A 23,022-nucleotide genomic window follows, 5' to 3' on the forward strand; every position below is an offset into this window, starting at 1 on the left:
ATCCTTATCTCACTCTCACTCTAACACCCTCAAATTTCCGCGTTCGAGTCAACGCTTCTTTCAGCTCGTCCGACGCACGCCAAACGCGGTGGAGCAAATTTTGAGCTGCATCTGCACCACGGCAGAGGCAGGTGGCACGAAGAAAAAGAAAAAAACTCCAAGCTTTCTTCTGGCTCGAGAGCGGCGGAAGTGCACGTTCGGAGACCCTTTTTCTTTCGATTTTTTTTTGTGGCAGCTGCAGCTTTCAAAGCTCGGACGGAAAGAGAAAGCCTGGCGAACGCAGCCTTCGCCGCTTGCTTCCTCTCTTCTTGGACATCGTCCGCCGTACCCACCTGCTCCTGGTCCCAAGCAACCGCGTCTCGATAGACATCCACTTGCTCGTCGCCCAACATGTCCGAGGCCATCCACTCGCAGTACGACTCCATCCTCATCCTCGACTTTGGGTCGCAGTACTCGCACCTGATCACGCGACGATGCCGTGAGCTCAACGTGTACTGCGAGATGCTCCCCTGCACGCAGAAGATCAAGGATCTGGACTGGAAGCCCAAGGGCATCATCCTCTCCGGCTCGCCGTACTCGGTGTACGACGACATCGCGCCGCGCGTAGACCCGGACGTCTTCACCGCCGGCGTGCCCGTGCTGGGCATCTGCTACGGCCTCCAGGAGATCGCCTGGAACCACGGCGGCAAGGTGGACCCGCACGACAAGCGCGAGTACGGTCACGCCGAGGTCGAGGTGGTCAAGCACGGCGTGCCCCACCTCGACGCGCTCTTCAAGAACTGGGAGGGCAGCGTGCAGGTCTGGATGTCGCACGGCGACCAGCTCAGCAAGGCGCCCGAGGACTTTGTCGTCATCGGCAAGACGCCCACCGCCCCCTTTGCCGCCATGGCGCACAAGTCCAAGCCCATCTACGGCGTCCAGTTCCACCCCGAGGTGACGCACAGCGTGCGCGGCGTCGAGCTCTTTGACAACTTTGTCGACATCTGCCACTGCCGCCGCGACTGGACCATGGAGACGTTCATCGACAAGGAGATCAAGCGCATCCGCGAGATCGTCGGTCCCAAGGGCCAGGTGCTCGGCGCCATTTCCGGAGGTGTCGACTCGTCCGTCGCCGCCAAGCTCATGCACGAGGCGATTGGCGACCGCTTCCACGCCGTCATGGTGGACAACGGCGTGCTGCGCACCAACGAGGCGGCGCAGGTGTACGAGATGCTCTCCAAGGACCTCGGCGTCAACCTCACCGTCGTCGACGCCTCGGAGCAGTTCCTCACCAAGCTCAAGGACGTCGAGGACCCCGAGCAGAAGCGCAAGATCATCGGCAACACCTTCATCCACGTCTTCGAGGCCGAGGTGGCCAAGCTCGAGAAGCAGGCCGAGGACGAGGAGGCGGCGGCGCTCGCGGCGGGCAAGCCGCAGGAGGCCAAGGGCAAGTTCGAGTACCTCCTCCAGGGCACGCTGTACCCGGACGTGATCGAGAGCATCTCGTTCAAGGGACCGTCGGCGACCATCAAGACGCACCACAACGTCGGCGGTCTGCTGGAGGATATGAAGCTCAAGCTGATCGAGCCGCTGCGCGAGCTGTTCAAGGACGAGGTGCGTGCGCTTGGACGTCTGCTGGGCATTCCGGCGCATCTGGTGGGCAGGCATCCGTTCCCCGGTCCCGGTCTGGCGATTCGCATTCTTGGAGTGGTGACGCGCGAGCAGGTCAAGATCCTCCAGCACGCCGACAGCATCTACATCGAGGAGATCAGGGCGGCGGGACTGTACGACCAGATCTCGCAGGCGTTTGCGGTGCTGCTGCCCGTGAGGGCGGTGGGCGTGCAGGGTGATAAGAGGACGTACGACCAGGTGATTGCTCTGCGTGCTGCGGCCACGACCGACTTTATGACGGCCACCTGGTTCCCCTTCCCGCCCGAGTTCCTGAGCAAGGTCTCGAACCGCATCACCAACGAGGTGCAGGGCGTCAATCGCGTCGTGCTCGACATCTCGTCCAAGCCCCCCGCCACCATCGAGTGGCTCTAAACCCCCCATCTTGCCAAATGTATATGTTTTCAGGCCCGTTTTCAGAATGACAGCTCAATAGAAGAGAGATTGTTATTGCTTTACTTTCGGAAACACTCAAACGACATGACTGCGGCCGATCCGCCACGTTGCCAGTCTACGTCCTGGAGACGACGGGCTATTGGTGCGGCTTGGGGATCGTCCTCGCTCGTGCAGAGGAAAGTTTCAATACTCTGCAGCAACTCTTGTCGCTGTGCGTCGAGCTTGGGATCGAGACCCTTGATGTACTTTCTTCCGCCTGCTTTGGTTGTGACGACGACGTTGATGCGTGCGCCGCGCAGCATTTCCTTGCGTGCCTTGCTGAGTTTGTGCGTAAGGTCGTTGGGTGTCACTGACCACGTGAGCTGGACCTCTTTGGATACACTCCCCGCTGCGGGTGACGAGGAGGTGCGTCGCTTGATGGCACGCTGCTTGTCGAACTCGTCCTTCTTGTCGATGAGCTTGCAGATGGGAAACTGCACCAGCGCCGACACATCCACCTTGTCTGCATCTTGCGGGCTGTACTCGATGGTTGCACGGTGTGGCTGTGGCGGCGCCACTTGTTGGAGGAAGAACTTGGTGCGGTCGAGCTTTGCCAGGATCGTACGGGTGTGGAAGGGCCCAGCGAGCGAGCCGCTCTTGGGGTCGACGAGGCGTACGTAGTCAGAAGCGTCCGAGATCTGTTCGTCCCGCAAGGGGCCTTCGGGGGCAGAAGGCTCCGGCTTGGACGGCTTGACCGGTGCAGCGCAACGGTGCGGTGTAAAGGAGAGGTGGCGAGTCGCCAACGGTGCGATCGAGGCGCGGGTCAGGGCAGCTGGGAGTACGGAAGGTCCGGCCTTCCGCAGCGAGGCAGGCGTGAGGGCGGCTCGCACCGCTCGTGGCGCCAGTGTGCTCATGATGGCACGCAGGTGATGGTGGATGTGGTGGAGCGTAAGAAGGCGTCGACTTGGAAGAAGTGAAGATGGTCAGCGAGATTTTTTTCTCAGTGTACGTTGCATCGATGTAACACTGATAGATTTTCGCGCTCAACGCGTCTCTTCGACCAACACCTCTTTGGCCTCTTGTTGGGCGCGCAAACCAACACCTCTTCTGCTCACCAACGACCATCCCTGCTCATCGTTAAGCAACATGTCGCGACCATCGTCATCGCGCTCTTCGCCTACTCCATCGGACATCGTCTTTCCTGACCCTCCGACCGCCAACATTTCTGCCTTGGCGTTTTCGCCCACCCCCTCGACTTCGACTAGCATCCTCGCAGCCAGCTGGGACCATGGCGTGCACCACTACCGGCTCGACGATGGGCGCGCTGTGAAGGTGCAGACGTTCGCGCACGAGGCGCCTGTGCTTGACGTGTGCTTTGTGAGCGATACGATCGCTGCGTCTGCAGGCGTGGATCGGCGCGTGCGGCTGCACGATCTGGGGACGGGCAAGACGATGGTTGTGGGTAAACACGAGGATGCGGTGTTGAAGTTACGGTGGTGCGCAAAGACGCAGCTGCTCGTCTCCGGATCGGCGGACAGGACGTTGCGGTTCTGGGATGTGCATAGCGGCGAGGGGATCAAGGCACTCCGAATGCCGGATAAGGTGATTGCGATGGACATTTCACCAGCCTTTGCCAGCGTCCAGGCCGGGCCACTGCCAACCGCATCGCAAGGGGGAAAGTTGGCGGAGCGCGATGAAACACCCAGGCTGGTGGTTGGGATGGCTGGACGACACGTATACGTCTACGACCTGGTCCCACTGCGTGCTGCGATTGATAGGGAGAAGAAGGGGGAGAAGGTGGAGGACCGCGATTGGGAGCCGGACCAGAAACGCGAGTCGTCGCTCAAGTTCATGGCGCGCGATGTGCGATGTATGCCCTCCGGCGACGGCTATGCAACGTCGAGCATCGAAGGTCGAATCGCCGTCGAGTTTTTCAACCCCAAACCGGCGGTTCAGGCGCTCAAGTACGCCTTCAAATGCCATCGTGAAACTATGGACGATGAAGAAGGACCCTACGATACGGTCTACCCCGTCCACGCTATTGCTTTCCACCCCACGTAAGTTCCCACTCCCTCCGCCCTTCACTTCAGCTGAAGGAACGATTTTGCTGATCGAAGTTGCACGCGCAGGCACGGAACATTCGCAAGTCTGGGCGGCGATGGTGTGGCGAGTGTCTGGGACGCAGGCGCAAAGAAGCGCATTCGTCAGTACCCGCGTTTGGACTCCACCATCACAGCTGCCGCCTTCGACCCCTCCGGCCACGTCTTGCTCATCGCCACGGGCACCGATGCCGTGGAACCAATCAACTCCCCCAACGCCGTCACACTCATTGCAAAGACCAACGTGCACGAAGAGTGCAAGCCCAAATCCAAGTCATCGTCGAAATCGAAAAAGTAGCTCGCACACTCTCTATACAATCGACAAAAGTGTATTGCAGTTTAGGCCGAAGCGTGGGCTCGGGCAGCAGCGTCCAGACTGTCGCCAAACATCTTGAGCAAAAACGCTTGGTCCTCGAGGCCAACGGATACGCGCACCAGACCGCGCTCGACGCCAAACTGCGCCGCCCACTCTAGCTCGCCGTAGTGGGCGAGGATGGTGTAGGGGCTGGCGAGCGTGAGATTGGTGCCGAGACTGGGTCCTTTGGCGCACTGCAGCGTATCGTAGAACGCCTTGCTAGCCGCCTCGCTCGCAAACGTAATCGAAAACAACCCGCCATATCCACCTCCACCATCACCCTCCATTGCCCCTAGCTCCGTAAACGCCTTGCGTCGACGACAGACGTTGTAGTTCTCCGGCGTCTGATAGCGCGGATAGAAGAGCTGCTTGACCACCCCCTTGTGCGTGTCCTCTTTTGCGCGCCAGAGCATCTCGGTCACCGCACGCGTGTTGGCATCGATGCGCACGATGCGTCGGATGAAATCGCGACTGTTGCGCTCCATAAAGATCGCATCCTCGTCAAAGTACGTATCTTCATACCACTCGCGCATCACCTCCCTGAGCGCAGCATAGTGAGGCCCCTTGGGATTCAACACCAGACTGCCACCCATCACATTGGCATCGCCCGAAAACACCTTGGTCAACGAGCTCACCAACACGTCCGCATACGGCAGCACCTCGACGTTGACAAAATTGCCGATCGTCTCGTCGACGCACACCAGCACGTTGTACGCGTCGGCGAGCGCACGGATGCGCGGCAGATTCGGCGAACGCAACAGCGGGTTCGACGGAAACTCGCAGAACAACGCCAACACGGGCGCCTCCCCCGACCCCGACGCATGCTGCTGCTGCTGCTGCGTCTGCAAGAGCTCCTCCAGCGAATCCAGATCATCGTCCACGCCAAGCCCGTAAAAGTGGCAGCCGGGACCGAACTTTTGCAGGATCTTGAGCGTGTCCGTGTAGGGGAATCCGAAGCAGACGCTCTTGCCCACCGCGCGCGGGGGCGCATCCGCCGGACTGTCGGCGCGCACGAGCCGGGGCGCAGCACGCATGGCGAGCTGGTGCGCGTGAAAGATGGCCGACATGCCGCAGGGGAAGAGAAAGACGTCGTCTTCGGTGACGCCCGTGCCGGTGCGGCCGGACTCGCCCACCTGGTCGCCCGGTGCCTCGGTGGCCGACTGCTCGGATCGGTCCGAGAGCAGCGTGCCGGCGATCCTGCGACGCAGCGCGAGCTTGGCCGAGGGTGCCGAAGTGAGCGGCAGGTTGCGGCCGTAGCGCTCCTCGACGTACGTCACCAGGTCCGACGACACGGGCTCGACCGAGGCGACGGCGGCAGCGCCAGCAGCATCTTCGCCCGCCGTGGAGGGGCGCTGGAGGATGCCGCTGCTGGACGGAGTCTGAGGTGCGCTCGAATTGGGCGACGGCGTGGCGGTGTGGCTGTTGGTGCGCGTGTAGCGGTTGTAGAAGCGCTTGCCTGCCGACTTTTTGTACATGTCGTCGGTCGAGTTTGAGATTGCCGATTCGGGTGCGGGCGCGGTGTCAGCTGCAGCGGGCTTGTTGGCAACGTCGTGCTGGTCGGCATTTCGGGACGAGTGCTCGAGGAGCGAGAGGCAGCGATCGGCCTGCCTGCTGGAGATGCCGTCGCCAGTGTGCTGCCAGAAGCTCTTTGCGAGCGGGAAGAGATGTGCGGGAAAGAAGACGATGAAGATGTAGTGTGCGGTGGTGCTGGAGGCGTGGTGGTGGGTGGCGTCGAGCTGGTCGGCGACGTGCTCTGCGGTGCTGGAACTGGAGCTGGAAGTAGCGTCCGGAGCAGAAGCCGAGTGTTCGAGCATGGAGAAGCGGACGATGCGGATGGGGAGTGGCGAGGGTGATGCGGCGAGGGTGCGCATGTAGTCGCGGCATCGGTCTGCGATCTTGGCCGAGGGGAAGAGGATGCATGCTTCGTCTGGACGGGCGAACTTTTTGGATAGCAGCGATCCGAGGCGCTGGATGGAGCGATGAATGAAGAAGCGCGGGTAGCCGGTCTCCATGGCGTTGGAGAGACGTCCTTCCTCGTAGTCGATGTTGTCGCTCCAGAGCGGAAGCGAGACCGAGACGGCGTGCGGCATGTTGGCGGGGATGGAGGTGCCGACGGCCAAGTCCTTCTTGCACGCGGCAGCCGCACCCGCCGAGGGTGGCGGTGCGGTTGGCAGCGGCACCGGAGTGGCGAGCTGCATTGTGGGAGACAGGAGATGGTGGTGGTGGTGGTGGTGGAGAGTGGAGAGTGGAGTGGCCAATCAGGGCGCTGTCGTGTGGATCTGCATTATCGCCGCTCTTCCTCCGCTCTCTTTGTGTGTGGGACAGTGTGTGACAGTCGAGGAGAAATGACTCACCGGCTGCCGCTTTTCTTTCCCACGCGGACCGATTCTTCCAGATCATTTTTTGCCGACATGTTCAAGTGTGGCGAGCTAACAGTGCCAAAAAATCCATCTGGACTGCGCTGACGAAATCCGCACACTGTCGAAAGTCGGCCAAATTCGATGCCAACGTCCGCTTCACCGCTTCCCTCTCAACCATATCCACAAACCCCCCCGACGTCGAGGCTGCGCATCCATAGCCTCTTGGTTCCTTGTATCGTGCTTCTCATTGCCCATTCTGCTTGAGCACGCTGGCTTCACAGCCGCATCCCCCTTGTCAACCCTTTTCCACTTGCGCTGCACAGTGTTTGAGAGCCGTAAACACAAGCCTTTTGCGTTCTTGTGACCGTGATCCGTCTACGCTTACGTCCAGGTCCACGTTCGATCCCCCGCCGCGCTGATCTGATCCTTGCTGGTCTCTTTGCCTCGCAGTGGTGAGCCCGCCTGGCACAGCACCTCATCTCGCTGCCCGCCGTGCTTGTGCAGCCCTGCTTGTGCATTCCGCGCATCCCTGCTCAGCGATCCGTGCGTAGTGGTCAAGAGAAACAGCCTCGTTGAAGTGCTCGCTATCCGCCCTTGCTCCCCCCCTCTTCCCTCAGCATCGTCGCCATGTACGGCGCTCCTGCCCAGCATGGCTATGCCGCTCCTCCCCCGCCCCAGTATGGCGCACAGCAGCCGCATTACGGCGCACCTGCTGCCATGCCTCCGCATATGGCCGCACCAGACCCCAACCTCGCCATCGGCACCGACCCCAACGCATTCGCCAACATGTACAACTCGCATCTCAAGTCGCTCACCTTCAACTCCAAGCCCATCATCACCAACCTCACCGTCATCGCACACGACCACGCCGCAACCATGTCGGCCGTCGTAGCAAAGTGCCTCGACGACCACATTATGCACTCGCACCCCTCCGTCCGCCTCCCCGCCCTCTACACGCTCGATTCGATCTCCAAAAACATTGGTCACCCTTACACTCAGCTCTGGGCGGCACGCATCGTTCCGATCTTTCTCGAATCATACCGCCTCGTGGACCAGCCCACCAAGATGCGCATGGAGGAACTCCTCGCCACCTGGAAGACCGCCGGCCCAGGCGCACGCCCGCTCTTCGGCGACAATGCCCAGTGGAGCATCGAGCGTGCGCTGTTTGGCAGCCAGGGCATGCCACAGCACAGCGCTGCGCACGCTGCTCATGCCGCGCCCGTCGCAGACCCTCGCGCGAGCACCGCCAAGTCCAAGGCCAAAGCCATCGAGAACATCGACAGGCTCCTCGCCATCGACGGCCAGGCGCTCGCTGCCAACCCGGCGGACCAGTCGCTCCACGAGAGAGTCGACTCGCTCGCACAGCTCAAGCAGGTCATCCTCACCGCCGACCTCTCCAATCAAGAAATGGCCCAGATCCATGCGCAGCTCGACAGCCTCTCGGCCGCATCGCAGCAGTCCAATTCGTCCGGCCATGCAGCCACGATGCAGGCTCAGCCCCCCGGTCCCTCACTGCCACAAGGTCTCTCCGGTGCGCTCGCCAGTCTTTCCTCGCTCGCGCCTCCGGCAGCCGCTGCACCCGCAGCCAACGGCGGACAAGCGCCACCGAACGCGGCATCGTCGCTGATCGCCTCGCTCATGCAGGCGGGTCTCTTACCCGGATCTTCCACGCCCTCCACTGCGGCTGCCACACCTCCGCCCGTGGAGCGAGACCAAGATGAAGACTATGTGAATGCCATCCTCTCGCTTGACATCAAGATCTCGGGCGCCGAATTCAATCGCGAGCCGGCGTGTTGGTACGACTTGATCCTGCACAAGCATCTTGCGCAGCAGTGTCGACAGTGTGCCAACCGCTATCCTGCGGGCGCGAAAGCTCAGGCGCGCATGGACGATCATCTCGACTGGCACTTTACGCAGAACCGTCGGGCCAAGGACAGTGCGGCGCGCGGGCAGTCGCGCTCGTGGTTCGACCGACTCGATGCCTTTATCCGCGGGGGCTTCGACGACAGTGCACGTACGACTCGCTCTGGTGCAGGTGACGATGGCGAGGGGAAAACAACGCTGAGTGCAGCACAAGACAAGGCGCTAAAGGAGAAGTTCGCCAAGACGTTTGTGGTTGTGCCGAGCGATGCGGATGTGGCGGCGCGACCGTGCGGGATTTGCAAGGAGCCGTTCAAGAGCCAGTGGAGCGAGGACGAGGAGGAGTGGATCTGGCTCAACGCCATCCGTGTCGACGATAACGGCGCAGAGATTTATTACCATGCTAGCTGCCACCACTCGGCCAAGAGTTTAACCGATAGCGTGGCGGATCGCCGAACAGCCAGTGTGGGCGTCAAGAGACGTAGCACCAGCCGTACTGCCACACCCACCGCATCCACCGCCGCCGCGAGGAAGAGAAAGTCGGACCTCGAACCGGCGCTGGACATTGTAGAAGAACCACCAGCCAAAAAGTCGGCCATCTAATCTCCCCTCCCCCCTTCCCTAACCGCTTAGTAAATGGACAGCATCACATCCACACACGCACACTCACTACGAAGCAGTGCATAATGAAGAGCTAGGATTACAATTGAAGTTGGGGAGTGTGCTACTTTTCAATGAGGTTGTGGATGTTTTCAATCACGTCTAGGTACGCCTTGGTGGCGGGACTATCTGGATACTCGTCTGTGAAGCTGACGCCCAAATCGCAGCTCTTTCCAATGCGTGGATCCAATGGAATCGACCCTAGGAACCTGAGGCCAAGTTCGTCGCACAGCGCTTTTGCGCCGCCAGTGCTGGGATAGAAGATCTCGCTGTACCCTGTGCAACTGGGACAGACGAATCCGGCCATATTTTCCACCACGCCGAGGATGGGGACGTTCATCTTGCGGCAGAACGAGATCTCCTTCCTCACATCCTGCAGCGACACCTCCTGTGGTGTGGTGAGCAAGATTGCTCCGGTGATGCCCGAGTCTTTGAGGTACGATACGATGGACAGATGTTCGTCCGATGTACCCGGTGGTGTGTCGATGAGCATGTAGTCGATCAATGCCGAATCGGTGGGTGCATCTTCGTCCTCCAGCCCCGCGGTCCAATCGACATCTTTCAAAAACTGCTTGATGAGGCCGTTCTTCTTGGGACCTCTCCAAATCACCGCCGACGATGCCGAAGGCAACAAGAATCCAATGCTCATAGCACACAAATTATCCGACACGTACACAGGTGACCACCCCTGCGAGGTCGAGTGAATGCTCTGACCCGCCAAGCCCAGGATGGTTGGAATCGAGGGTCCACAGATATCGATATCCATAATCGCCACCTGTTTCTCCTGCTCCTCTTCTCCCTCGTGCTTTTGGTCTTCGTCGTAGCTGGCGGAGAAGCGCGAGCTGAATGCCCAGCCCAGTTGCGCGGTGAACGTGCTCTTGCCCACACCGCCCTTGCCGGACATGATGAGGATCTTGTGCTTTACGCGCGACATGCGCTGTTGAATCAACGGCAGATCAGGGTCGGGGCCTTTGGGTGCCGAAGCACACGCGTCCTGGTTCGGACAGCCAGCACATGCATCCGCCTTGCCAGCTTGCTCGGACTCGGTACCGGGACAGTGCGCCGGTGCATTCTCGGGAACCTGGTCAGGCAACGCGCGCGCGATCGATTCGGCGCCCAATGCGGTCGACGCCAGCGCTGACGTAGGGGGATGATCCACCGCCAGCATCGTGTGTTCAATGTGCAGAGATGATGGTTACCCGGTAAAGTGGCGAATCGAATGTCGAAGCCAAGGCTCAGCCGTGACTCGCTTCGCGCTCTGCATAAGCAGCTATCTCCGATTGATAGCCGCATCGGCCGATTGGATCCAATCGGCCAGCCGATCTTATTCGTGTCAGATCTCAATCGAATGTACAAAAAAGGACACCAAAATTGATGCCCGTCTGAGCTGCTTTGCGGAACTGCAAGGTCCGGAGTGTTGGAGCTGAACCCACCCCCAGCTGCGGTGCCGTGCCATTGCGCACTGGAGTGTGCACATCGATGGGGGCCGTGGGTAGCCGACGAGACACGCAGCGAAGGCACGAGCTTTGGGAGGACGATCCGCGGATCTCTGCAGCAGGTGCCGAGCGGTGGCTCCCGAATCGAGCCCTTTTTGTTTTCTGGTTGCTCCGCTGCACGCCGTTCGGTCGAAAAAAGCTGTGGTCCGCGGCAAAGCCGAGCGATACGCCTTGGCCTTCTGCACGACGCTGCACAGCACACATCCGAAAGAACGACGGACTGCAAACAGGCACGGACGGTGCAGAGGGAGATCGTCTGTGCAGCGGCGAACGAGACGCTGTGGCCTCGGAGTAGCGCTGCGTGGTGACCGCACACACGGGCCATCGCCAAGGTTACCGCCCAGCCCGCTATCCACCCATCCTAGAAACCAAAGCTCCGCGGTCTCGGAATAACGCTTTCGAATATTTTCAGGCATGTGCTCTCGGTGAACAGCTGCCAGGCGCGTCTGTCAAGATGATCGGAATCAAAGCTTATTTAACCCAGACAAGGCGGACGGCCACATGGCCAGGGCGGAGCATTACCAATCGAGCCCACTCGCACTCGCATCTCCACGGAGGTGTGGTGCGAGCGGTTTTCTTTTTTTTTCGCGTGGATTTCTTTCCGCAAGCGAAAGGAATTTATATTTTATGCGCGAGCGGCGTGTGTGACAAAACAGCCCGAGCCGAGAGGCTGCCTTGCCTGACAGCCCTTTTTATTTTGTGTTTTTTTTTTCGGGAGAAGAGGAAAACATCAACACAACGACGCGATCCAGGCACAGCTCCTGCTTCAGCCAGCCAGCTCCAGCCAGCTCCACACATCTGAAACCTCCTCCCGCTGCGCTCCAACGGCATGTGCAAACCGCCCACACTGTCGAGCCTCCAATCCACTCCTCGTCCCTGCGCAAGCCGCACATCGACAATGAGGACAGAGCGCTGAGCACCCCTTCCTTGCCGTCCTCATCCATCCTCCCCCTCGTCCATCCCCTCTACATCCCCGTAGACGCTCGAGTGGTGCCATCCACACCATCTTGCGCAATCATGGAGGCCGAAGGTCATGCCTCGCAGCCGGCACCCGCCATCGCCACGGCGGCGGTGAGCGAGCGTGACATCCACAGCACCGGCACCGGTGCTGCCACCACCAATGCTGCTACCACCAACGCTGCCACCTCGGATGCTGGTGACGCCGACAACTCGTCCCCCGAAAGCAGCTCCAACCAGCCCTCGCCTGCCATGCCTCCCATCCAGCGCACCAAGAGCGGTCGTGGCAGCGTTCCCTTTGCTTCGCTCGACCCGGAAGGAACCGCCGAACTCACCCGTCGCCTCACCGAGCACTCGCTCCGCGCCCGCACCCGCACCACCGACGGCGGAGAGGCCGCGCTCGGCTTCGACCCCTTTGACAAGAACGGCAACTTTGAGCTCGAGCGCTTCCTCCGCCACGTCATGGACCAGGCACAGGGCGCCAACCTCGAGAGCCGCCAGATGGGTCTCGTTTGGCAGAACCTCACCGTCACCGGCCTCGGCACCGGCTACGCCATTGGCGATACCATCGGCTCCCTCCCGCTCAAGCCCTTCGAGGCCATCAAGAACTTCAGGTCCATCCTCCGCCCGCCCGTCAAGACCATCATCGACAACTTTGAGGGCTGCGTCAAGCCCGGAGAGATGCTCCTCGTCCTCGGTCGCCCCGGCGCAGGATGCACCTCCTTCCTCAAGAGCATCGCTTCCTACCGAGACGGATTCAGGTCCATCGACGGCACCCTCCTCTACCAGGGCATGGATCACACCGTCATCGACAAACGCCTGCGTGGTGACGTGGTCTACTGTCCCGAAGACGACGTGCACTTCCCCACGCTCACCGTCTGGCAGACGCTCGCCTTCGCCGTCGCCACACGTGCACCCCAGGCACGTCGTCGACTCGACCTGATCGAAAGCCAGGACACCAACACGCGCGACGGCTACGTCAAGACCGTCGTCGAGGTGCTCGCCACCATCCTCGGCCTCAGGCACACCTACAACACCAAGGTCGGAAACGATTTCATCCGCGGCGTCTCGGGCGGCGAGCGCAAGAGGGTCAGCGTCGCAGAGACCTTTGCCGCGCGCGCAAAGATCGCGCTCTTCGACAACTCGTCGCGCGGCCTCGACTCGAGCACCGCGCTCGAGTTCGTCAAGTCGCTCCGCATCTCGACCGACATTTCCAACACCACCACCATCGCATCCATCTACCAGGCCGGCGAGGGCCTCACCCAGCTCTTCGACAAGGTGCTCGTCATCAACGAAGGCAGGCAGGTCTACTTTGGCCCCACCTCCGAAGCCGCCGACTACTTTACGGAGATGGGTTATGTGCCCCACGACCGTCAGACCACCGCCGACTACCTCGTCGCCTGTACCGACGTGCTCGGCCGCAAGACCCGCGAGGGCTTTGAGGATCGTGCACCTCGAACCGCCGACGAGATGGCGCGCTACTGGCAGAACTCGCCGCAGGGCAAGAAGAACCACGACGAGGTCGAGGCGTACCTCAAGGAGCTGCGCGAGAGTGTCGACGACGACGCCATCAAGCACTACAAGCAGGTGGCGCGCGAGGAAAAGGCAAAGCACTCGCGCAAGGGCAGCGCGTACATCATCTCGCTCCCCATGCAGATCCGGCTGGCCATCAAGAGGCGTGCGCAGATCATCTGGGGCGATCTCGCCACGCAGCTCGTCATCACGCTCGCCAGCATCTTCCAGGCGCTCATCACCGGCTCGGTCTTCTACCAGATGCCCAAGAACACCTCGGGCTTCTTCTCGCGCGGCGGCGTGCTCTTCTTTGCGCTCCTCTACAACTCGTTCACCGCACTCTCCGAGATCACCGCCGGCTATGCGCAGCGCCCCATCGTGATTCGGCAGAGAAGGTTCGCCATGGTGCATCCCTTCTCGGACGCCATCGCCAACACGCTGCTCGACATCCCCATCCGCACGTTTACGCTCATCTTTTTCGACATCCTCATCTACTTTATGACCGGACTCGCCTACACCGCCGACCAGTTCTTTGTCTTCTTTGGCGTCACCGCACTCATCAGCTTCACCATGGTCGCCTTCTTCCGCTGCCTCGCCGCTGCGACCAAGTCCGAGTCGCTCGCCACCATGATCGGCGGTCTGGCCGTCATCGACCTCGCGCTCTACGCCGGGTACGTCATCCCGCGTCCGTCGATGGTCGTGTGGTGGAAGTGGCTCAGCTACTGCAACCCCGTAGCATTTGCGTTCGAGATCCTGCTCACCAACGAGTTCCGCCGCCTCAACGTGCCGTGTGGCAACTACGTCCCCTACGGTCCGGCATACGCCAACGTCGCCTCCGCCAACAAGGTATGCCCTGTCGCCTCGGCGCGCCCGGGACAGGAGACGATCAACGGCTCCGAGTACCTGGCCGCGTCGTTCCAGTACTACTACTCGAACTCGGCCCGCAACGCCGGCATCGTGATTGCCTTCTGGATCTTCTTCCTGATGGTCTACTTTGTCGCGTCCGAGTTCCAGAGCGACCCGACCGCCTCGGGCGGCGTGATGGTGTTCAAGCGCGGCTCGGCACCCAAGCAGGTCGTGCAGGCTGCCAAGGCGTCGGGCGATGTCGAGGCGGGTGACGTGGCTGGCGTCTCGCCCGACCCGGTCGCCGACGACGCCAACGCAGACCACCAGGACTCGAACGACGCAGTGGCCAAGCTCGAGTCGTCCACCTCGGTCTTCGCCTGGAAGAACGTCAACTACGACGTCATGATCAAGGGCAATCCGCGCCGTCTGCTCAACAATGTCTCGGGCTTCGTGGCGCCGGGCAAGATGACGGCGCTCATGGGCGAGTCGGGTGCGGGCAAGACCACGCTGCTCAACGTGCTGGCACAGCGCACCGACACGGGTGTGGTCAAGGGCATCTTTAGCGTCAACGGCGCACCGCTGCCCAAGTCGTTCCAGTCGTCCACGGGATACTGCCAGCAGCAGGACGTGCATCTGGCGACGCAGACGGTGCGCGAGGCGCTGCAGTTCTCGGCGCTGCTGCGACAGCCGCGCGAGACGCCGCGCGAGGACAAGCTCGCCTACGTCGAAAACGTGATCAAGATGCTCGAGATGGAGTCGTGGGCCGAGGCGCTCGTCGGCGAAGTCGGCATGGGCCTCAACGTCGAGCAGCGCAAGCGCCTCACCATCGGCGTCGAACTGGCTGCCAAGCCCAAGCTGCTTCTCTTCCTGGACGAACCCACGTCGGGTCTGGATGCCATGGCCGCATGGAGCATCGTGCGCTTCCTGCGCAAGCTCGCCGACGCGGGACAGGCGATCCTGTGCACGATCCACCAGCCCTCGGGCGAGCTGTTCAACCAATTCGACCGTCTGCTCCTGCTCCAGAAGGGCGGCAAGACGACCTACTTTGGCGACATTGGCCACAACTCGCAGAAGCTCATCGACTACTTTGGCAAGCGTTCGGGCAAGACGTGCGGCGAGGACGACAATCCTGCCGAGTACATCCTCGACGTCATCGGTGCAGGCGCAACCGCCTCGACGGACAAGGACTGGCACCAGCTCTTCCTCGACTCGGAACTGTACTCGGACATGGTGCAGGGCCTGGAGCAGATCGACGCGTCCGGTGCCGATCACACCGTCACCGCCGAGGAGGAGATAATGGGCCGACGCGAGTACGCCGAGCCGCTGTCGGTGCAGGTGCGCCTGGTGCTCAAGCGCGCTTTCACGCACTACTGGCGCGACACGACGTACATCATCTCGAAGCTCGCGCTCAACATCATCGCTGGTCTCTTCATCGGCTCGTCGTTCTACGGCCAGGGATCCAAGGAGACGAGTGCGTCGCTGCAGAACAAGATCTTTGCCGTCTTCATGGCGCTTGTGCTTTCGACGTCGCTGTCGCAGCAGCTGCAGCCGGTGTTCATCCAGTTCCGTGCGCTGTACGAGGTGCGCGAGCGGCCGTCCAAGATGTACAGCTGGTGGGTGGCGGTGTGGTCGGCGCTGCTGGTCGAGATGCCGTGGAACCTGCTGGGCGGTACGCTCTTCTGGATCTGCTGGTACTTTTTCTTGGACTTCCCGCACGAATCCAAGACGGCCGCGACGGTGTGGGGATTCTACATGCTCTTCCAGATCTACTTCCAGACGTTTGCGGCGGCGATCGCGGCCATGTCGCCCAACCCGATGATCGCCTCGATCCTCTTTTCGACCTTCTTCTCGTTTGTCATTGTCTTCTGCGGCGTGGTGCAGCCTCCTCCGCAGCTGCCGTACTTCTGGCGAAGCTGGCTCTTCTACCTGAGCCCTTTTACGTGGCTCGTGGAGGGCATGCTTGGATCGGTGCTCACGGGGCGTCCCGTTCGATGTGCGCCCAACGAGCTCAACGCCATCACGCCACCGTCGGGCCAGACGTGTGCACAGTACCTCGCCAACTTTGTCACCACGCTCGACGGACCCAACCTCGGCACGGGCTACTATCAGGACGGACCCAACGGCACGTGCGAGTACTGCCAGTTCCGCGTGGGCGACGACTACCTGCGCACCATCGACATGAACGCCGCCAACCGCTTCCGCGACCTCGGCTTCATCTGCGCGTACATCCTGTTCAACATTGCGCTCTGCTTTGCCCTCTTCTACTTTTTCCGCATCTTCAAGCTCTCGGACTGGAAGAAGGCCGACAACAACAAGGTCGTGGCCAAGGCCGACGAGGGCACGGACAAGGCCGACGAGAAAGTCACCGAGACCTCGGCGGCTGCCAAGGGCGCGGGCAACGACGCTGCCGCCCAGCCTCTGCCGGCCACCAACGTTCTCCCAGCCGCCGGCGTGCAAGGCCCGCAGACCAAGGTCTAGCCGTGCTTTCCTACATTCTCCCAAAATTGGCTCCGGATGTCACTCTGCTCCTACACCGCTCTCTGCTTAATTTATGCATTTGTCAATCTTTTGTTGCGAGTGTGATCGGTGGCGGACTTGCGCTGAAAGTAGCGTGCTCACGAAGAGGAACGCAGCGAGGGGCAAGTTGATGAAAGGGGGGAAAAGTGTCAACTGCCGTCGTTACGGAAATCGCGCGGATGGAGGCGGCATTGCGAATTTGCTCCGCTCCGAGCTTCCGCCGTGATGATGGCCCGAGCGCGCGGCCATTTGGCTGATTACGAGTTTGGCTTGCGATTGCGTCTTTGCTCTCCACCTCAACATTGCTCACATATACCTACATCTCCATATCAGCGTCTCGACACTCAGACACACCGCACCGCCTCTCTACTGAAAGCAAAGGACAATGGCTGGACCACTCGTGCTCATCACGGGCATCACGGGCTTCCTGGCGGCGCACGTGTTGGATGCGGTCCTTGCATCGCCTGCCAACTACCGCGTGCGCGGCACTTTGCGCTCGCTGAGCAAGAAAGACGCGCTTCTCGCGCGACTCTCTGAGGCGGACCGCTCGCGCATCGAGCTGGTCGAGGTGGCGGACACGGCGACATCGGACCTTCTGCCGGCAGTGCGCGGCGTGGAGATCATCCACCACGTTGCTTCGCCGTACCAGCTCAACGTGCAGGACGCCGAGCGCGATCTGCTCATCCCTGCCGTCGAGGGCACGCTGAACCTGCTGCGCTTTGCCAAGCACGAGAAGTCCGTCAAGAAGATCGTCATCACCTCGTCGTTCGCGGCGGTGACGAGCCTCAAGGAGGGCGGACCCAACCGTCCGGGCTACACGTACACCGCCGAGCACTGGAACCCCGCATCGTACGAGGACGCACTGGCGGCCGGTGGAGCCGGCGCCTTCTCGTACTCGGTGAGCAAGAAGCTCGCCGAACAGGCGGCGTGGGACTACGTGTCCAACGAAAAGCCGCATTTCGAGATCGCGGCGATCAATCCGCCCATGATCTACGGCCCCACGCTGCAGCCGGGCGTGACGCTGGCGAACCTCAACACGTCGAGCAAGACGATCTATGGGCTGGTGGCTGGGGCGGACCAGATGCCCGAGGACAGGCTGCCGCTCTTCTGCCACGCACGCGATGTGGGCGATGCGCACGTGGCCGCCACGGAGAAGGATGACGGGATGGGTAAGAGGTGGTTGCTGTGCGGCGGCAAGTTCACGTGGGCGCATGCGGTGGGCTTCATCGCCGCCGAGTATCCGCAGCTGCAGGAGCGTCTGCCCAAGGGATGGAAGGAGGCGAGCGAGAGCCTGCGTGACTTGGACTCGATCGCTAGCCTCGACACCAAGCCCGCCGAGCAGACGCTGGGCATCCGCTTCAGGGACTGGCAGACCACGCTGAGGCAGTCGCTCGATAGCCTGCTTGAACTCGAGCAACGTGCTGACTGGAAGTAGACTGCTCGCATCCCAGCTCGGTAATGGCAATGCGACGTTTTTCATTCGCGAGCAAGCGGGAAGGAGTAGTGGAGGTGGTATGGGCCTGGATCGCGCTTGGGCTTGAGCATGAGCTGGACACTGTCGACGTCGCACGTCAATGCTGCCTCACCACCTTCGGAAAGTAGGTCCTCGGCAGCAGTACAGAGCTGCCAAGTTTGCCTTGGGTCATGTGCCTGACCGACGCTGACGTGGGGTTTCCACACTTCGCGCCTGGACCTTGCGCTTCCCACGACGGGTAGGACTGCCTGTTTGAGCTCGACCTGCAGCTGCACAATCCGGCGCGAAGATGTGTCCTCTCCAGCTGAGCTTTGACTGCGCGAGGGTGTGGATCGGTCGGTAAAGTTGGTGGGTGTTGGACGCAGGTGTACATTCGTATATGCGCGGAGCGGGAATGTCGCCACCTGGTCCAGACGCAGCGCGTGTGCATGATACCGTGCACACACCTCCGCCGCGACCTGCTTGATCCGATCCAGCTTTTGGGCGTTACTGCTCACAAGGTCGGCGAAGATGTCGCCGGTAGAGCTGGGCTGGTGAGAGGAGAGGATGAAGGGCGGGATGAGGGTGATGTGTGGAAGCCAGCGCGCATAGGCCTGGTCGTGTTCGCGCCGCAGCTGCTGCAGTGCATCGTACCGACGCCGATCAGAAGGCGTGCGCGGGGAGAGAAGCACCACAATTACACCCACCAGCTCGCGTGGCGGTGCGACGCTACGAGAAGCGGCAATGGACGTTGCCATCCTGTGGAGAGATGGTGAGGGGGTGATTGGCAGAGTGATAGCCTCGGAAGCCTCCACATGTGTGCGCGAAGGTGGGATTCTCCCCCGCGTCGATTGTGAATTCCGCGCTTTCCCCCCGCGTCGATATCCCGGCTGTCACGTCCGCAATGCCACACCTTATCGAGCTTCCTCACCCTCCACGATCAGCTCGCCACACGCTACCTTATCGCAATGCCGGTGCCCAAGATCCTCGTCTGTCGCACGATGCCGACCTCGGTGCTGAAAGCCGCCGCGGCAGCTGGCAAAGTGGAGCTCATCACCCGCCCGGACGACGAGGGCGAGCAAGCCCCCTCGCGCGACTGGGTGCTCTCCCACCTCCCCGGTGTATCCGGCGCGGTGATCTGTCTCTCAGAACACGTGGATGCAGAGTTCCTCGATGCAGCCGGACCGTCGCTCAAGGTGGTCAGCACGATGAGTGTGGGCTACGACCACATTGACCTTGCACTCGTCAAGTCGCGCGGCATCCGTGTGGGCAATACCCCGGGAGTTCTCGACGATGCAGTGGCCGAGCTGTGCTTGCTGCTCGCACTTATGGTCACGCGACAGGTGCCCGTGGCCTTGCGTACCGTGCAGGAAGGTAGGTGGCCCAGTTTCCCGTGGACACCCACGTGCTTCATGGGCCCGAGCATGGCTGGAAAGACGATCGGATTCCTCGGGTTCGGAAACATCTCCCAGTCACTAGCCAACCTGCTGGTGCCCTTCAAACCCAAGCGGCTCGTATACACCACCTCCAGGCCGAGGAAGTTTGATGCGGCCGACGGCTACTTTGGCTCGCTCGTGCGCGGCGGGTTCCCGGTGGAGGGGATCGCAGTGGAGAATGTGGACAAGATGCAGCTGGCCGAGGTGGCGGATGTGGTGTTTGTGCTCGTCGACCTCAACCCGACCACGAAGCACATTGTCGACAAGGAGTTCCTCGCCGCCATGAAGTAAGTGCCCGCCCCACGGACCATAAAGAGAAGGAGCAAGAACTGACGGTTTTGGGGGGATAGGACCTCGGCGTACGTTGTGAATGCCTCGCGTGGCGGGACGGTGGATACAGCCGCACTGGCCGAAGCGCTGCGCACCAACAGCATCGCAGGTGCCGGACTGGACGTCATCGAAGGTGAACCAGGTAAGATCCGAACACCAACCCGCCGAGGTATCCGTGCAGCCCGTCATGTCCGCTTACTGACCGGTATTGACATGATACGGGGTATTGTAATTTGTACAGACATCCAGGCGAGTCATCCACTGCTTGCACCAGACTGCCGCGACAAGGTAGCCCTGCTTCCGCATATCGGCAGCGGCACCACCGAGACGCGCCAGGCCATGGCGGACATGACCATGAACAATGTGCTTGGCGCACTGGGATTGCGAGACGAGCACGGCAAAGAAGCCGTCATGGACGCCGAGCTCTAAATTTCCCGCCCTTCCTTCCCCCACCTGGGCCGGTATTCATGCCGACTTCTTGTCGCTCGACGCGGAGACCAATGCCAGTGTCAGTGCCAATGCCGTGGAGGAGTGAATTCAGGCGCGAGGGTCGAACGGCGGCGGAACTCTCCTTGCGAGCTTTGAAAGGCACGACGGAGGAGGCGGAGATAGGTCGCAGCGGGCGTGTTGGACGCCATCACGGTTCGCCATCGATAAGCCAACTTGAGACGGTGTTGCACGGTCACCGCCATGATTGCATGCCGCGTGCTCCTCGTGCTCCGTGTATTGCGGCTTCTCATCACCTACTCTAAACCAGGCCGGATCCATGTTTCCGTTTCGACTTGGGCGAGTGTGTTGTGCGGGGAAGGAGGAGATGCGGATGTTTCCGCGCAGCTTCGGCATGGTCCGCATTTCGCAGTGTGCTGGTGGAGCCTCGAATCTCCTCATAAGGCAGCTGGTTGCCAGGGTCTCTCGAGACCCCTCACCTCTAAACCGAAAATGCGCTTTTTTGGATTTTGTTAGGTTGGAGCGCAAAATCGGCGGCGATGGCGAGGCTGGGATCGGTGGGATGGCAATCGGGAAAGGGCCGCGCTTGGACCCTCGATTACCCCGCATTTCTGGGATGCGCGCTGCTGCGCGTTGCTGCAGGGTGAGCCCTGTCCAAGTCGGATGGGTTGCGCTTATCTCGCGCTCCCGCCCCAACAGCCTGCTCCAGCTCGAGCTTAAGCGCCTTGCCCTGCATCGCAGCATGGCTCGTGCTCAGACGCTAGGACGCGATGCCCGTCCATGTCGGCCTCGATCGTGCAGGCGGCGTTTAGACGCTCCAAGCCGACGCTGCGCCTGCGGTGGTGCGCCGCCTTCGTGCTTTCATGCTGCAACTATAATGGCAGCGATACGAGCAATCCCAACATGACATTATCGGATGCTCCGAAGATGTGCCGCATCGATTACGTCGTGGGTGAGCTTACCGATGAGATCGATTCCGCACAGCGTCGGATGCATCCGTTGCTGGCAGAGAGAGAGAGAGAAAGCTAGGCTGGGCAGTCGAGAGCAGCTCGTCGAGTCAGGTGGCGAGCGAGGGCGACGCGCGAGACGAGATACTTCCGCCGATCCCTGTTCCAGTCGTGGCCGGCTGAGCGGGTGCCGTGCGTTGTGAGCGTTCGTTCGGGTGCGTTCCGGCTCTCTCCTTGGGGTCGACCGTGCTGCGCGAGAATGCCGACGCGACCGGGCTCTCACCGCTGCTGCTGCTGCTGCTGCTGCTGCTCCGCCTGCCGTCTTTGCCTTGCCTTGCCTCGCCCTGCCTCGCCACTCGCCCTGATTTCCGCACCCCCACCCGCACAGACACTCGCGCCCAGCCGGCTCGCGTCGGAAGCCCCCCTCCCCCGGGCAGAGCCAGATATAAAGCTGCCTCCTCCCTCGCTGCCATCGCTTGCTCTCACTCGCTCCCCCTTCCCGACTCGTGCTTCGCCCCTTCGATCGCCAGCATCTGCCCCGCTCGCATCGTCTAGACTGTCCGCCGCACTTTCTCTCAGATAGACCGCTCGCTCTGCGCAATGTCGACGCTACGCATCCCCACCGCCTCCGGTGCCAACTCGGGCACCTTCAACGCGGCCAAGGGCGCTCTTGCCGGTGCAGGCGCCGGTGCCGCCGTCGGCTCCTCCTCGTCCACCAACAAGGCTGCCCCAAAATCCTACCCTTTCTGGCTCGGAGGTGCGTATTTCCCCAACGATGTCGCGGTTGGGATGGCTGGGGAAACTGACGTGCTTTGTCTTCTTCTTTTGGCTTGGCGTGGCTTAAATAGGCGCGGCAGGATGTTGTGCGGCGAGCATCACGCATCCGCTCGACCTGACCAAGTATCGGCTGCAGACGGCGACGGTGAAGCAGGGCATGCTGCGCACCATGGTGCAGTCGGTGCGCACCGAGGGCGTGACGAGTCTGTGGCACGGCCTGACGGCGACGCTGCTGCGCCAGTTCACCTACTCGGTGACGCGGTTTGCGGTGTACGAGGACATGAAGACGCGCGTGACGGCGCGTTCGGGCACCGCGCCTACGACCGCTGAGCTGGCGCTGTGCTCGGGTACCGCGGGTGCGGTGGCGGGCGTGGTGGGCAATCCCGCCGAGATCGTGCTGGTGCGCATGTGCTCGGACCTCAACCAGCCGCGTGAAGCGCGCTACGGCTACCGCAACTGCATCGACGGCCTCGTGCGCATCGTGCGCGACGACGGCGCCGCCACACTCTTCCGCGGCCTCGCGCCCAACGTGGTGCGCTCGGTCGTGATGAACATCTCGCAGCTCGGCTCGTACGATCTCTTCAAGGGCATCCTCCAGCGACTGGATGTGCTGCCCGATGGACCCGTGCTTCAGACAGCGGCGTCGTTCTGCGCAGGTACGCTCAGCACCACCATGTGCACGCCCATCGACGTGGTCAAGTCGCGCGTCCAGAACCTCAAGGGCTCGGGCGTGGGTGTGGGCACCGTCATCCGCGACGCGCTCGCAAAGGACGGCCCGGCCGTCTTCTTCCGCGGCTGGACCCCCGCATGGCTGCGTCTCCAGCCCCAAACCACGCTCCTCTTCCTCTTCTTCGAACAGTTCAAGGCGCTCGTCGACAAGTCGCGCGCGCCCAGGCTCGACGACACGCGCGTCGCCAACTGATTTCTCCTCTCTCTCTCTCTCTCTCT

The 23,022-nt window shown here is 61.5% G+C and overlaps 11 protein-coding genes across 11 annotated transcripts; 7 read left to right on the forward strand and 4 right to left on the reverse strand.

Moving 5' to 3' along the window:
* Positions 1–390: 390 nt before the first annotated feature.
* PAN0_030c6214 (GMP synthase) lies at positions 391–2,022 on the forward strand (the record flags this gene model as incomplete). The annotated part of the gene is made up of 1 exon (XM_014798327.1): positions 391–2,022. One exon carries the CDS (start codon positions 391–393, stop codon positions 2,020–2,022), a length of 1,632 nt encoding a protein of 543 aa, XP_014653813.1.
* Positions 2,023–2,102: 80 nt separating this feature from the next.
* PAN0_030d6215 (uncharacterized protein) lies at positions 2,103–2,936 on the reverse strand (the record flags this gene model as incomplete). Its single annotated transcript, XM_014798328.1, has 1 exon — positions 2,103–2,936. The coding sequence occupies one exon, from the start codon at positions 2,934–2,936 to the stop codon at positions 2,103–2,105; it is 834 nt and encodes a 277-aa protein (XP_014653814.1).
* Positions 2,937–3,168: 232 nt separating this feature from the next.
* Positions 3,169–4,419, forward strand: PAN0_030c6216 (nuclear pore complex subunit; the record flags this gene model as incomplete). Its single annotated transcript, XM_014798329.1, has 2 exons — positions 3,169–4,079; positions 4,152–4,419. The coding sequence occupies 2 exons, from the start codon at positions 3,169–3,171 to the stop codon at positions 4,417–4,419; spliced, it is 1,179 nt and encodes a 392-aa protein (XP_014653815.1).
* Positions 4,420–4,460: 41 nt separating this feature from the next.
* Positions 4,461–6,674, reverse strand: PAN0_030d6217 (PLP-dependent transferase; the record flags this gene model as incomplete). The annotated part of the gene is made up of 1 exon (XM_014798330.1): positions 4,461–6,674. The coding sequence occupies one exon, from the start codon at positions 6,672–6,674 to the stop codon at positions 4,461–4,463; it is 2,214 nt and encodes a 737-aa protein (XP_014653816.1).
* Positions 6,675–7,463: 789 nt separating this feature from the next.
* On the forward strand, positions 7,464–9,299 carry PAN0_030c6218 (pre-mRNA cleavage factor cfi subunit; the record flags this gene model as incomplete). Its single annotated transcript, XM_014798331.1, has 1 exon — positions 7,464–9,299. One exon carries the CDS (start codon positions 7,464–7,466, stop codon positions 9,297–9,299), a length of 1,836 nt encoding a protein of 611 aa, XP_014653817.1.
* Positions 9,300–9,420: 121 nt separating this feature from the next.
* Positions 9,421–10,524, reverse strand: PAN0_030d6219 (cytosolic Fe-S cluster assembly factor nubp1-A; the record flags this gene model as incomplete). Its single annotated transcript, XM_014798332.1, has 1 exon — positions 9,421–10,524. One exon carries the CDS (start codon positions 10,522–10,524, stop codon positions 9,421–9,423), a length of 1,104 nt encoding a protein of 367 aa, XP_014653818.1.
* Positions 10,525–11,869: 1,345 nt separating this feature from the next.
* PAN0_030c6220 (pleiotropic drug resistance ABC transporter) lies at positions 11,870–16,645 on the forward strand (the record flags this gene model as incomplete). The annotated part of the gene is made up of 1 exon (XM_014798333.1): positions 11,870–16,645. One exon carries the CDS (start codon positions 11,870–11,872, stop codon positions 16,643–16,645), a length of 4,776 nt encoding a protein of 1,591 aa, XP_014653819.1.
* Positions 16,646–17,069: 424 nt separating this feature from the next.
* On the forward strand, positions 17,070–18,119 carry PAN0_030c6221 (NAD dependent epimerase/dehydratase; the record flags this gene model as incomplete). The annotated part of the gene is made up of 1 exon (XM_014798334.1): positions 17,070–18,119. The coding sequence occupies one exon, from the start codon at positions 17,070–17,072 to the stop codon at positions 18,117–18,119; it is 1,050 nt and encodes a 349-aa protein (XP_014653820.1).
* A 41-nt stretch (positions 18,120–18,160) lies between these two features.
* On the reverse strand, positions 18,161–18,895 carry PAN0_030d6222 (uncharacterized protein; the record flags this gene model as incomplete). Its single annotated transcript, XM_014798335.1, has 1 exon — positions 18,161–18,895. The coding sequence occupies one exon, from the start codon at positions 18,893–18,895 to the stop codon at positions 18,161–18,163; it is 735 nt and encodes a 244-aa protein (XP_014653821.1).
* A 210-nt stretch (positions 18,896–19,105) lies between these two features.
* Positions 19,106–20,332, forward strand: PAN0_030c6223 (glyoxylate reductase; the record flags this gene model as incomplete). Its single annotated transcript, XM_014798336.1, has 3 exons — positions 19,106–19,860; positions 19,924–20,045; positions 20,145–20,332. The coding sequence occupies 3 exons, from the start codon at positions 19,106–19,108 to the stop codon at positions 20,330–20,332; spliced, it is 1,065 nt and encodes a 354-aa protein (XP_014653822.1).
* A 1,565-nt stretch (positions 20,333–21,897) lies between these two features.
* Positions 21,898–22,996, forward strand: PAN0_030c6224 (mitochondrial carrier; the record flags this gene model as incomplete). Its single annotated transcript, XM_014798337.1, has 2 exons — positions 21,898–22,054; positions 22,146–22,996. The coding sequence occupies 2 exons, from the start codon at positions 21,898–21,900 to the stop codon at positions 22,994–22,996; spliced, it is 1,008 nt and encodes a 335-aa protein (XP_014653823.1).
* Positions 22,997–23,022: the final 26 nt, after the last annotated feature.

This window comes from Moesziomyces antarcticus (genome assembly GCF_000747765.1).
Source record: "Moesziomyces antarcticus DNA, scaffold: scaffold_v10030, strain JCM 10317, whole genome shotgun sequence".
NCBI lineage: Eukaryota > Fungi > Basidiomycota > Ustilaginomycetes > Ustilaginales > Ustilaginaceae > Moesziomyces > Moesziomyces antarcticus.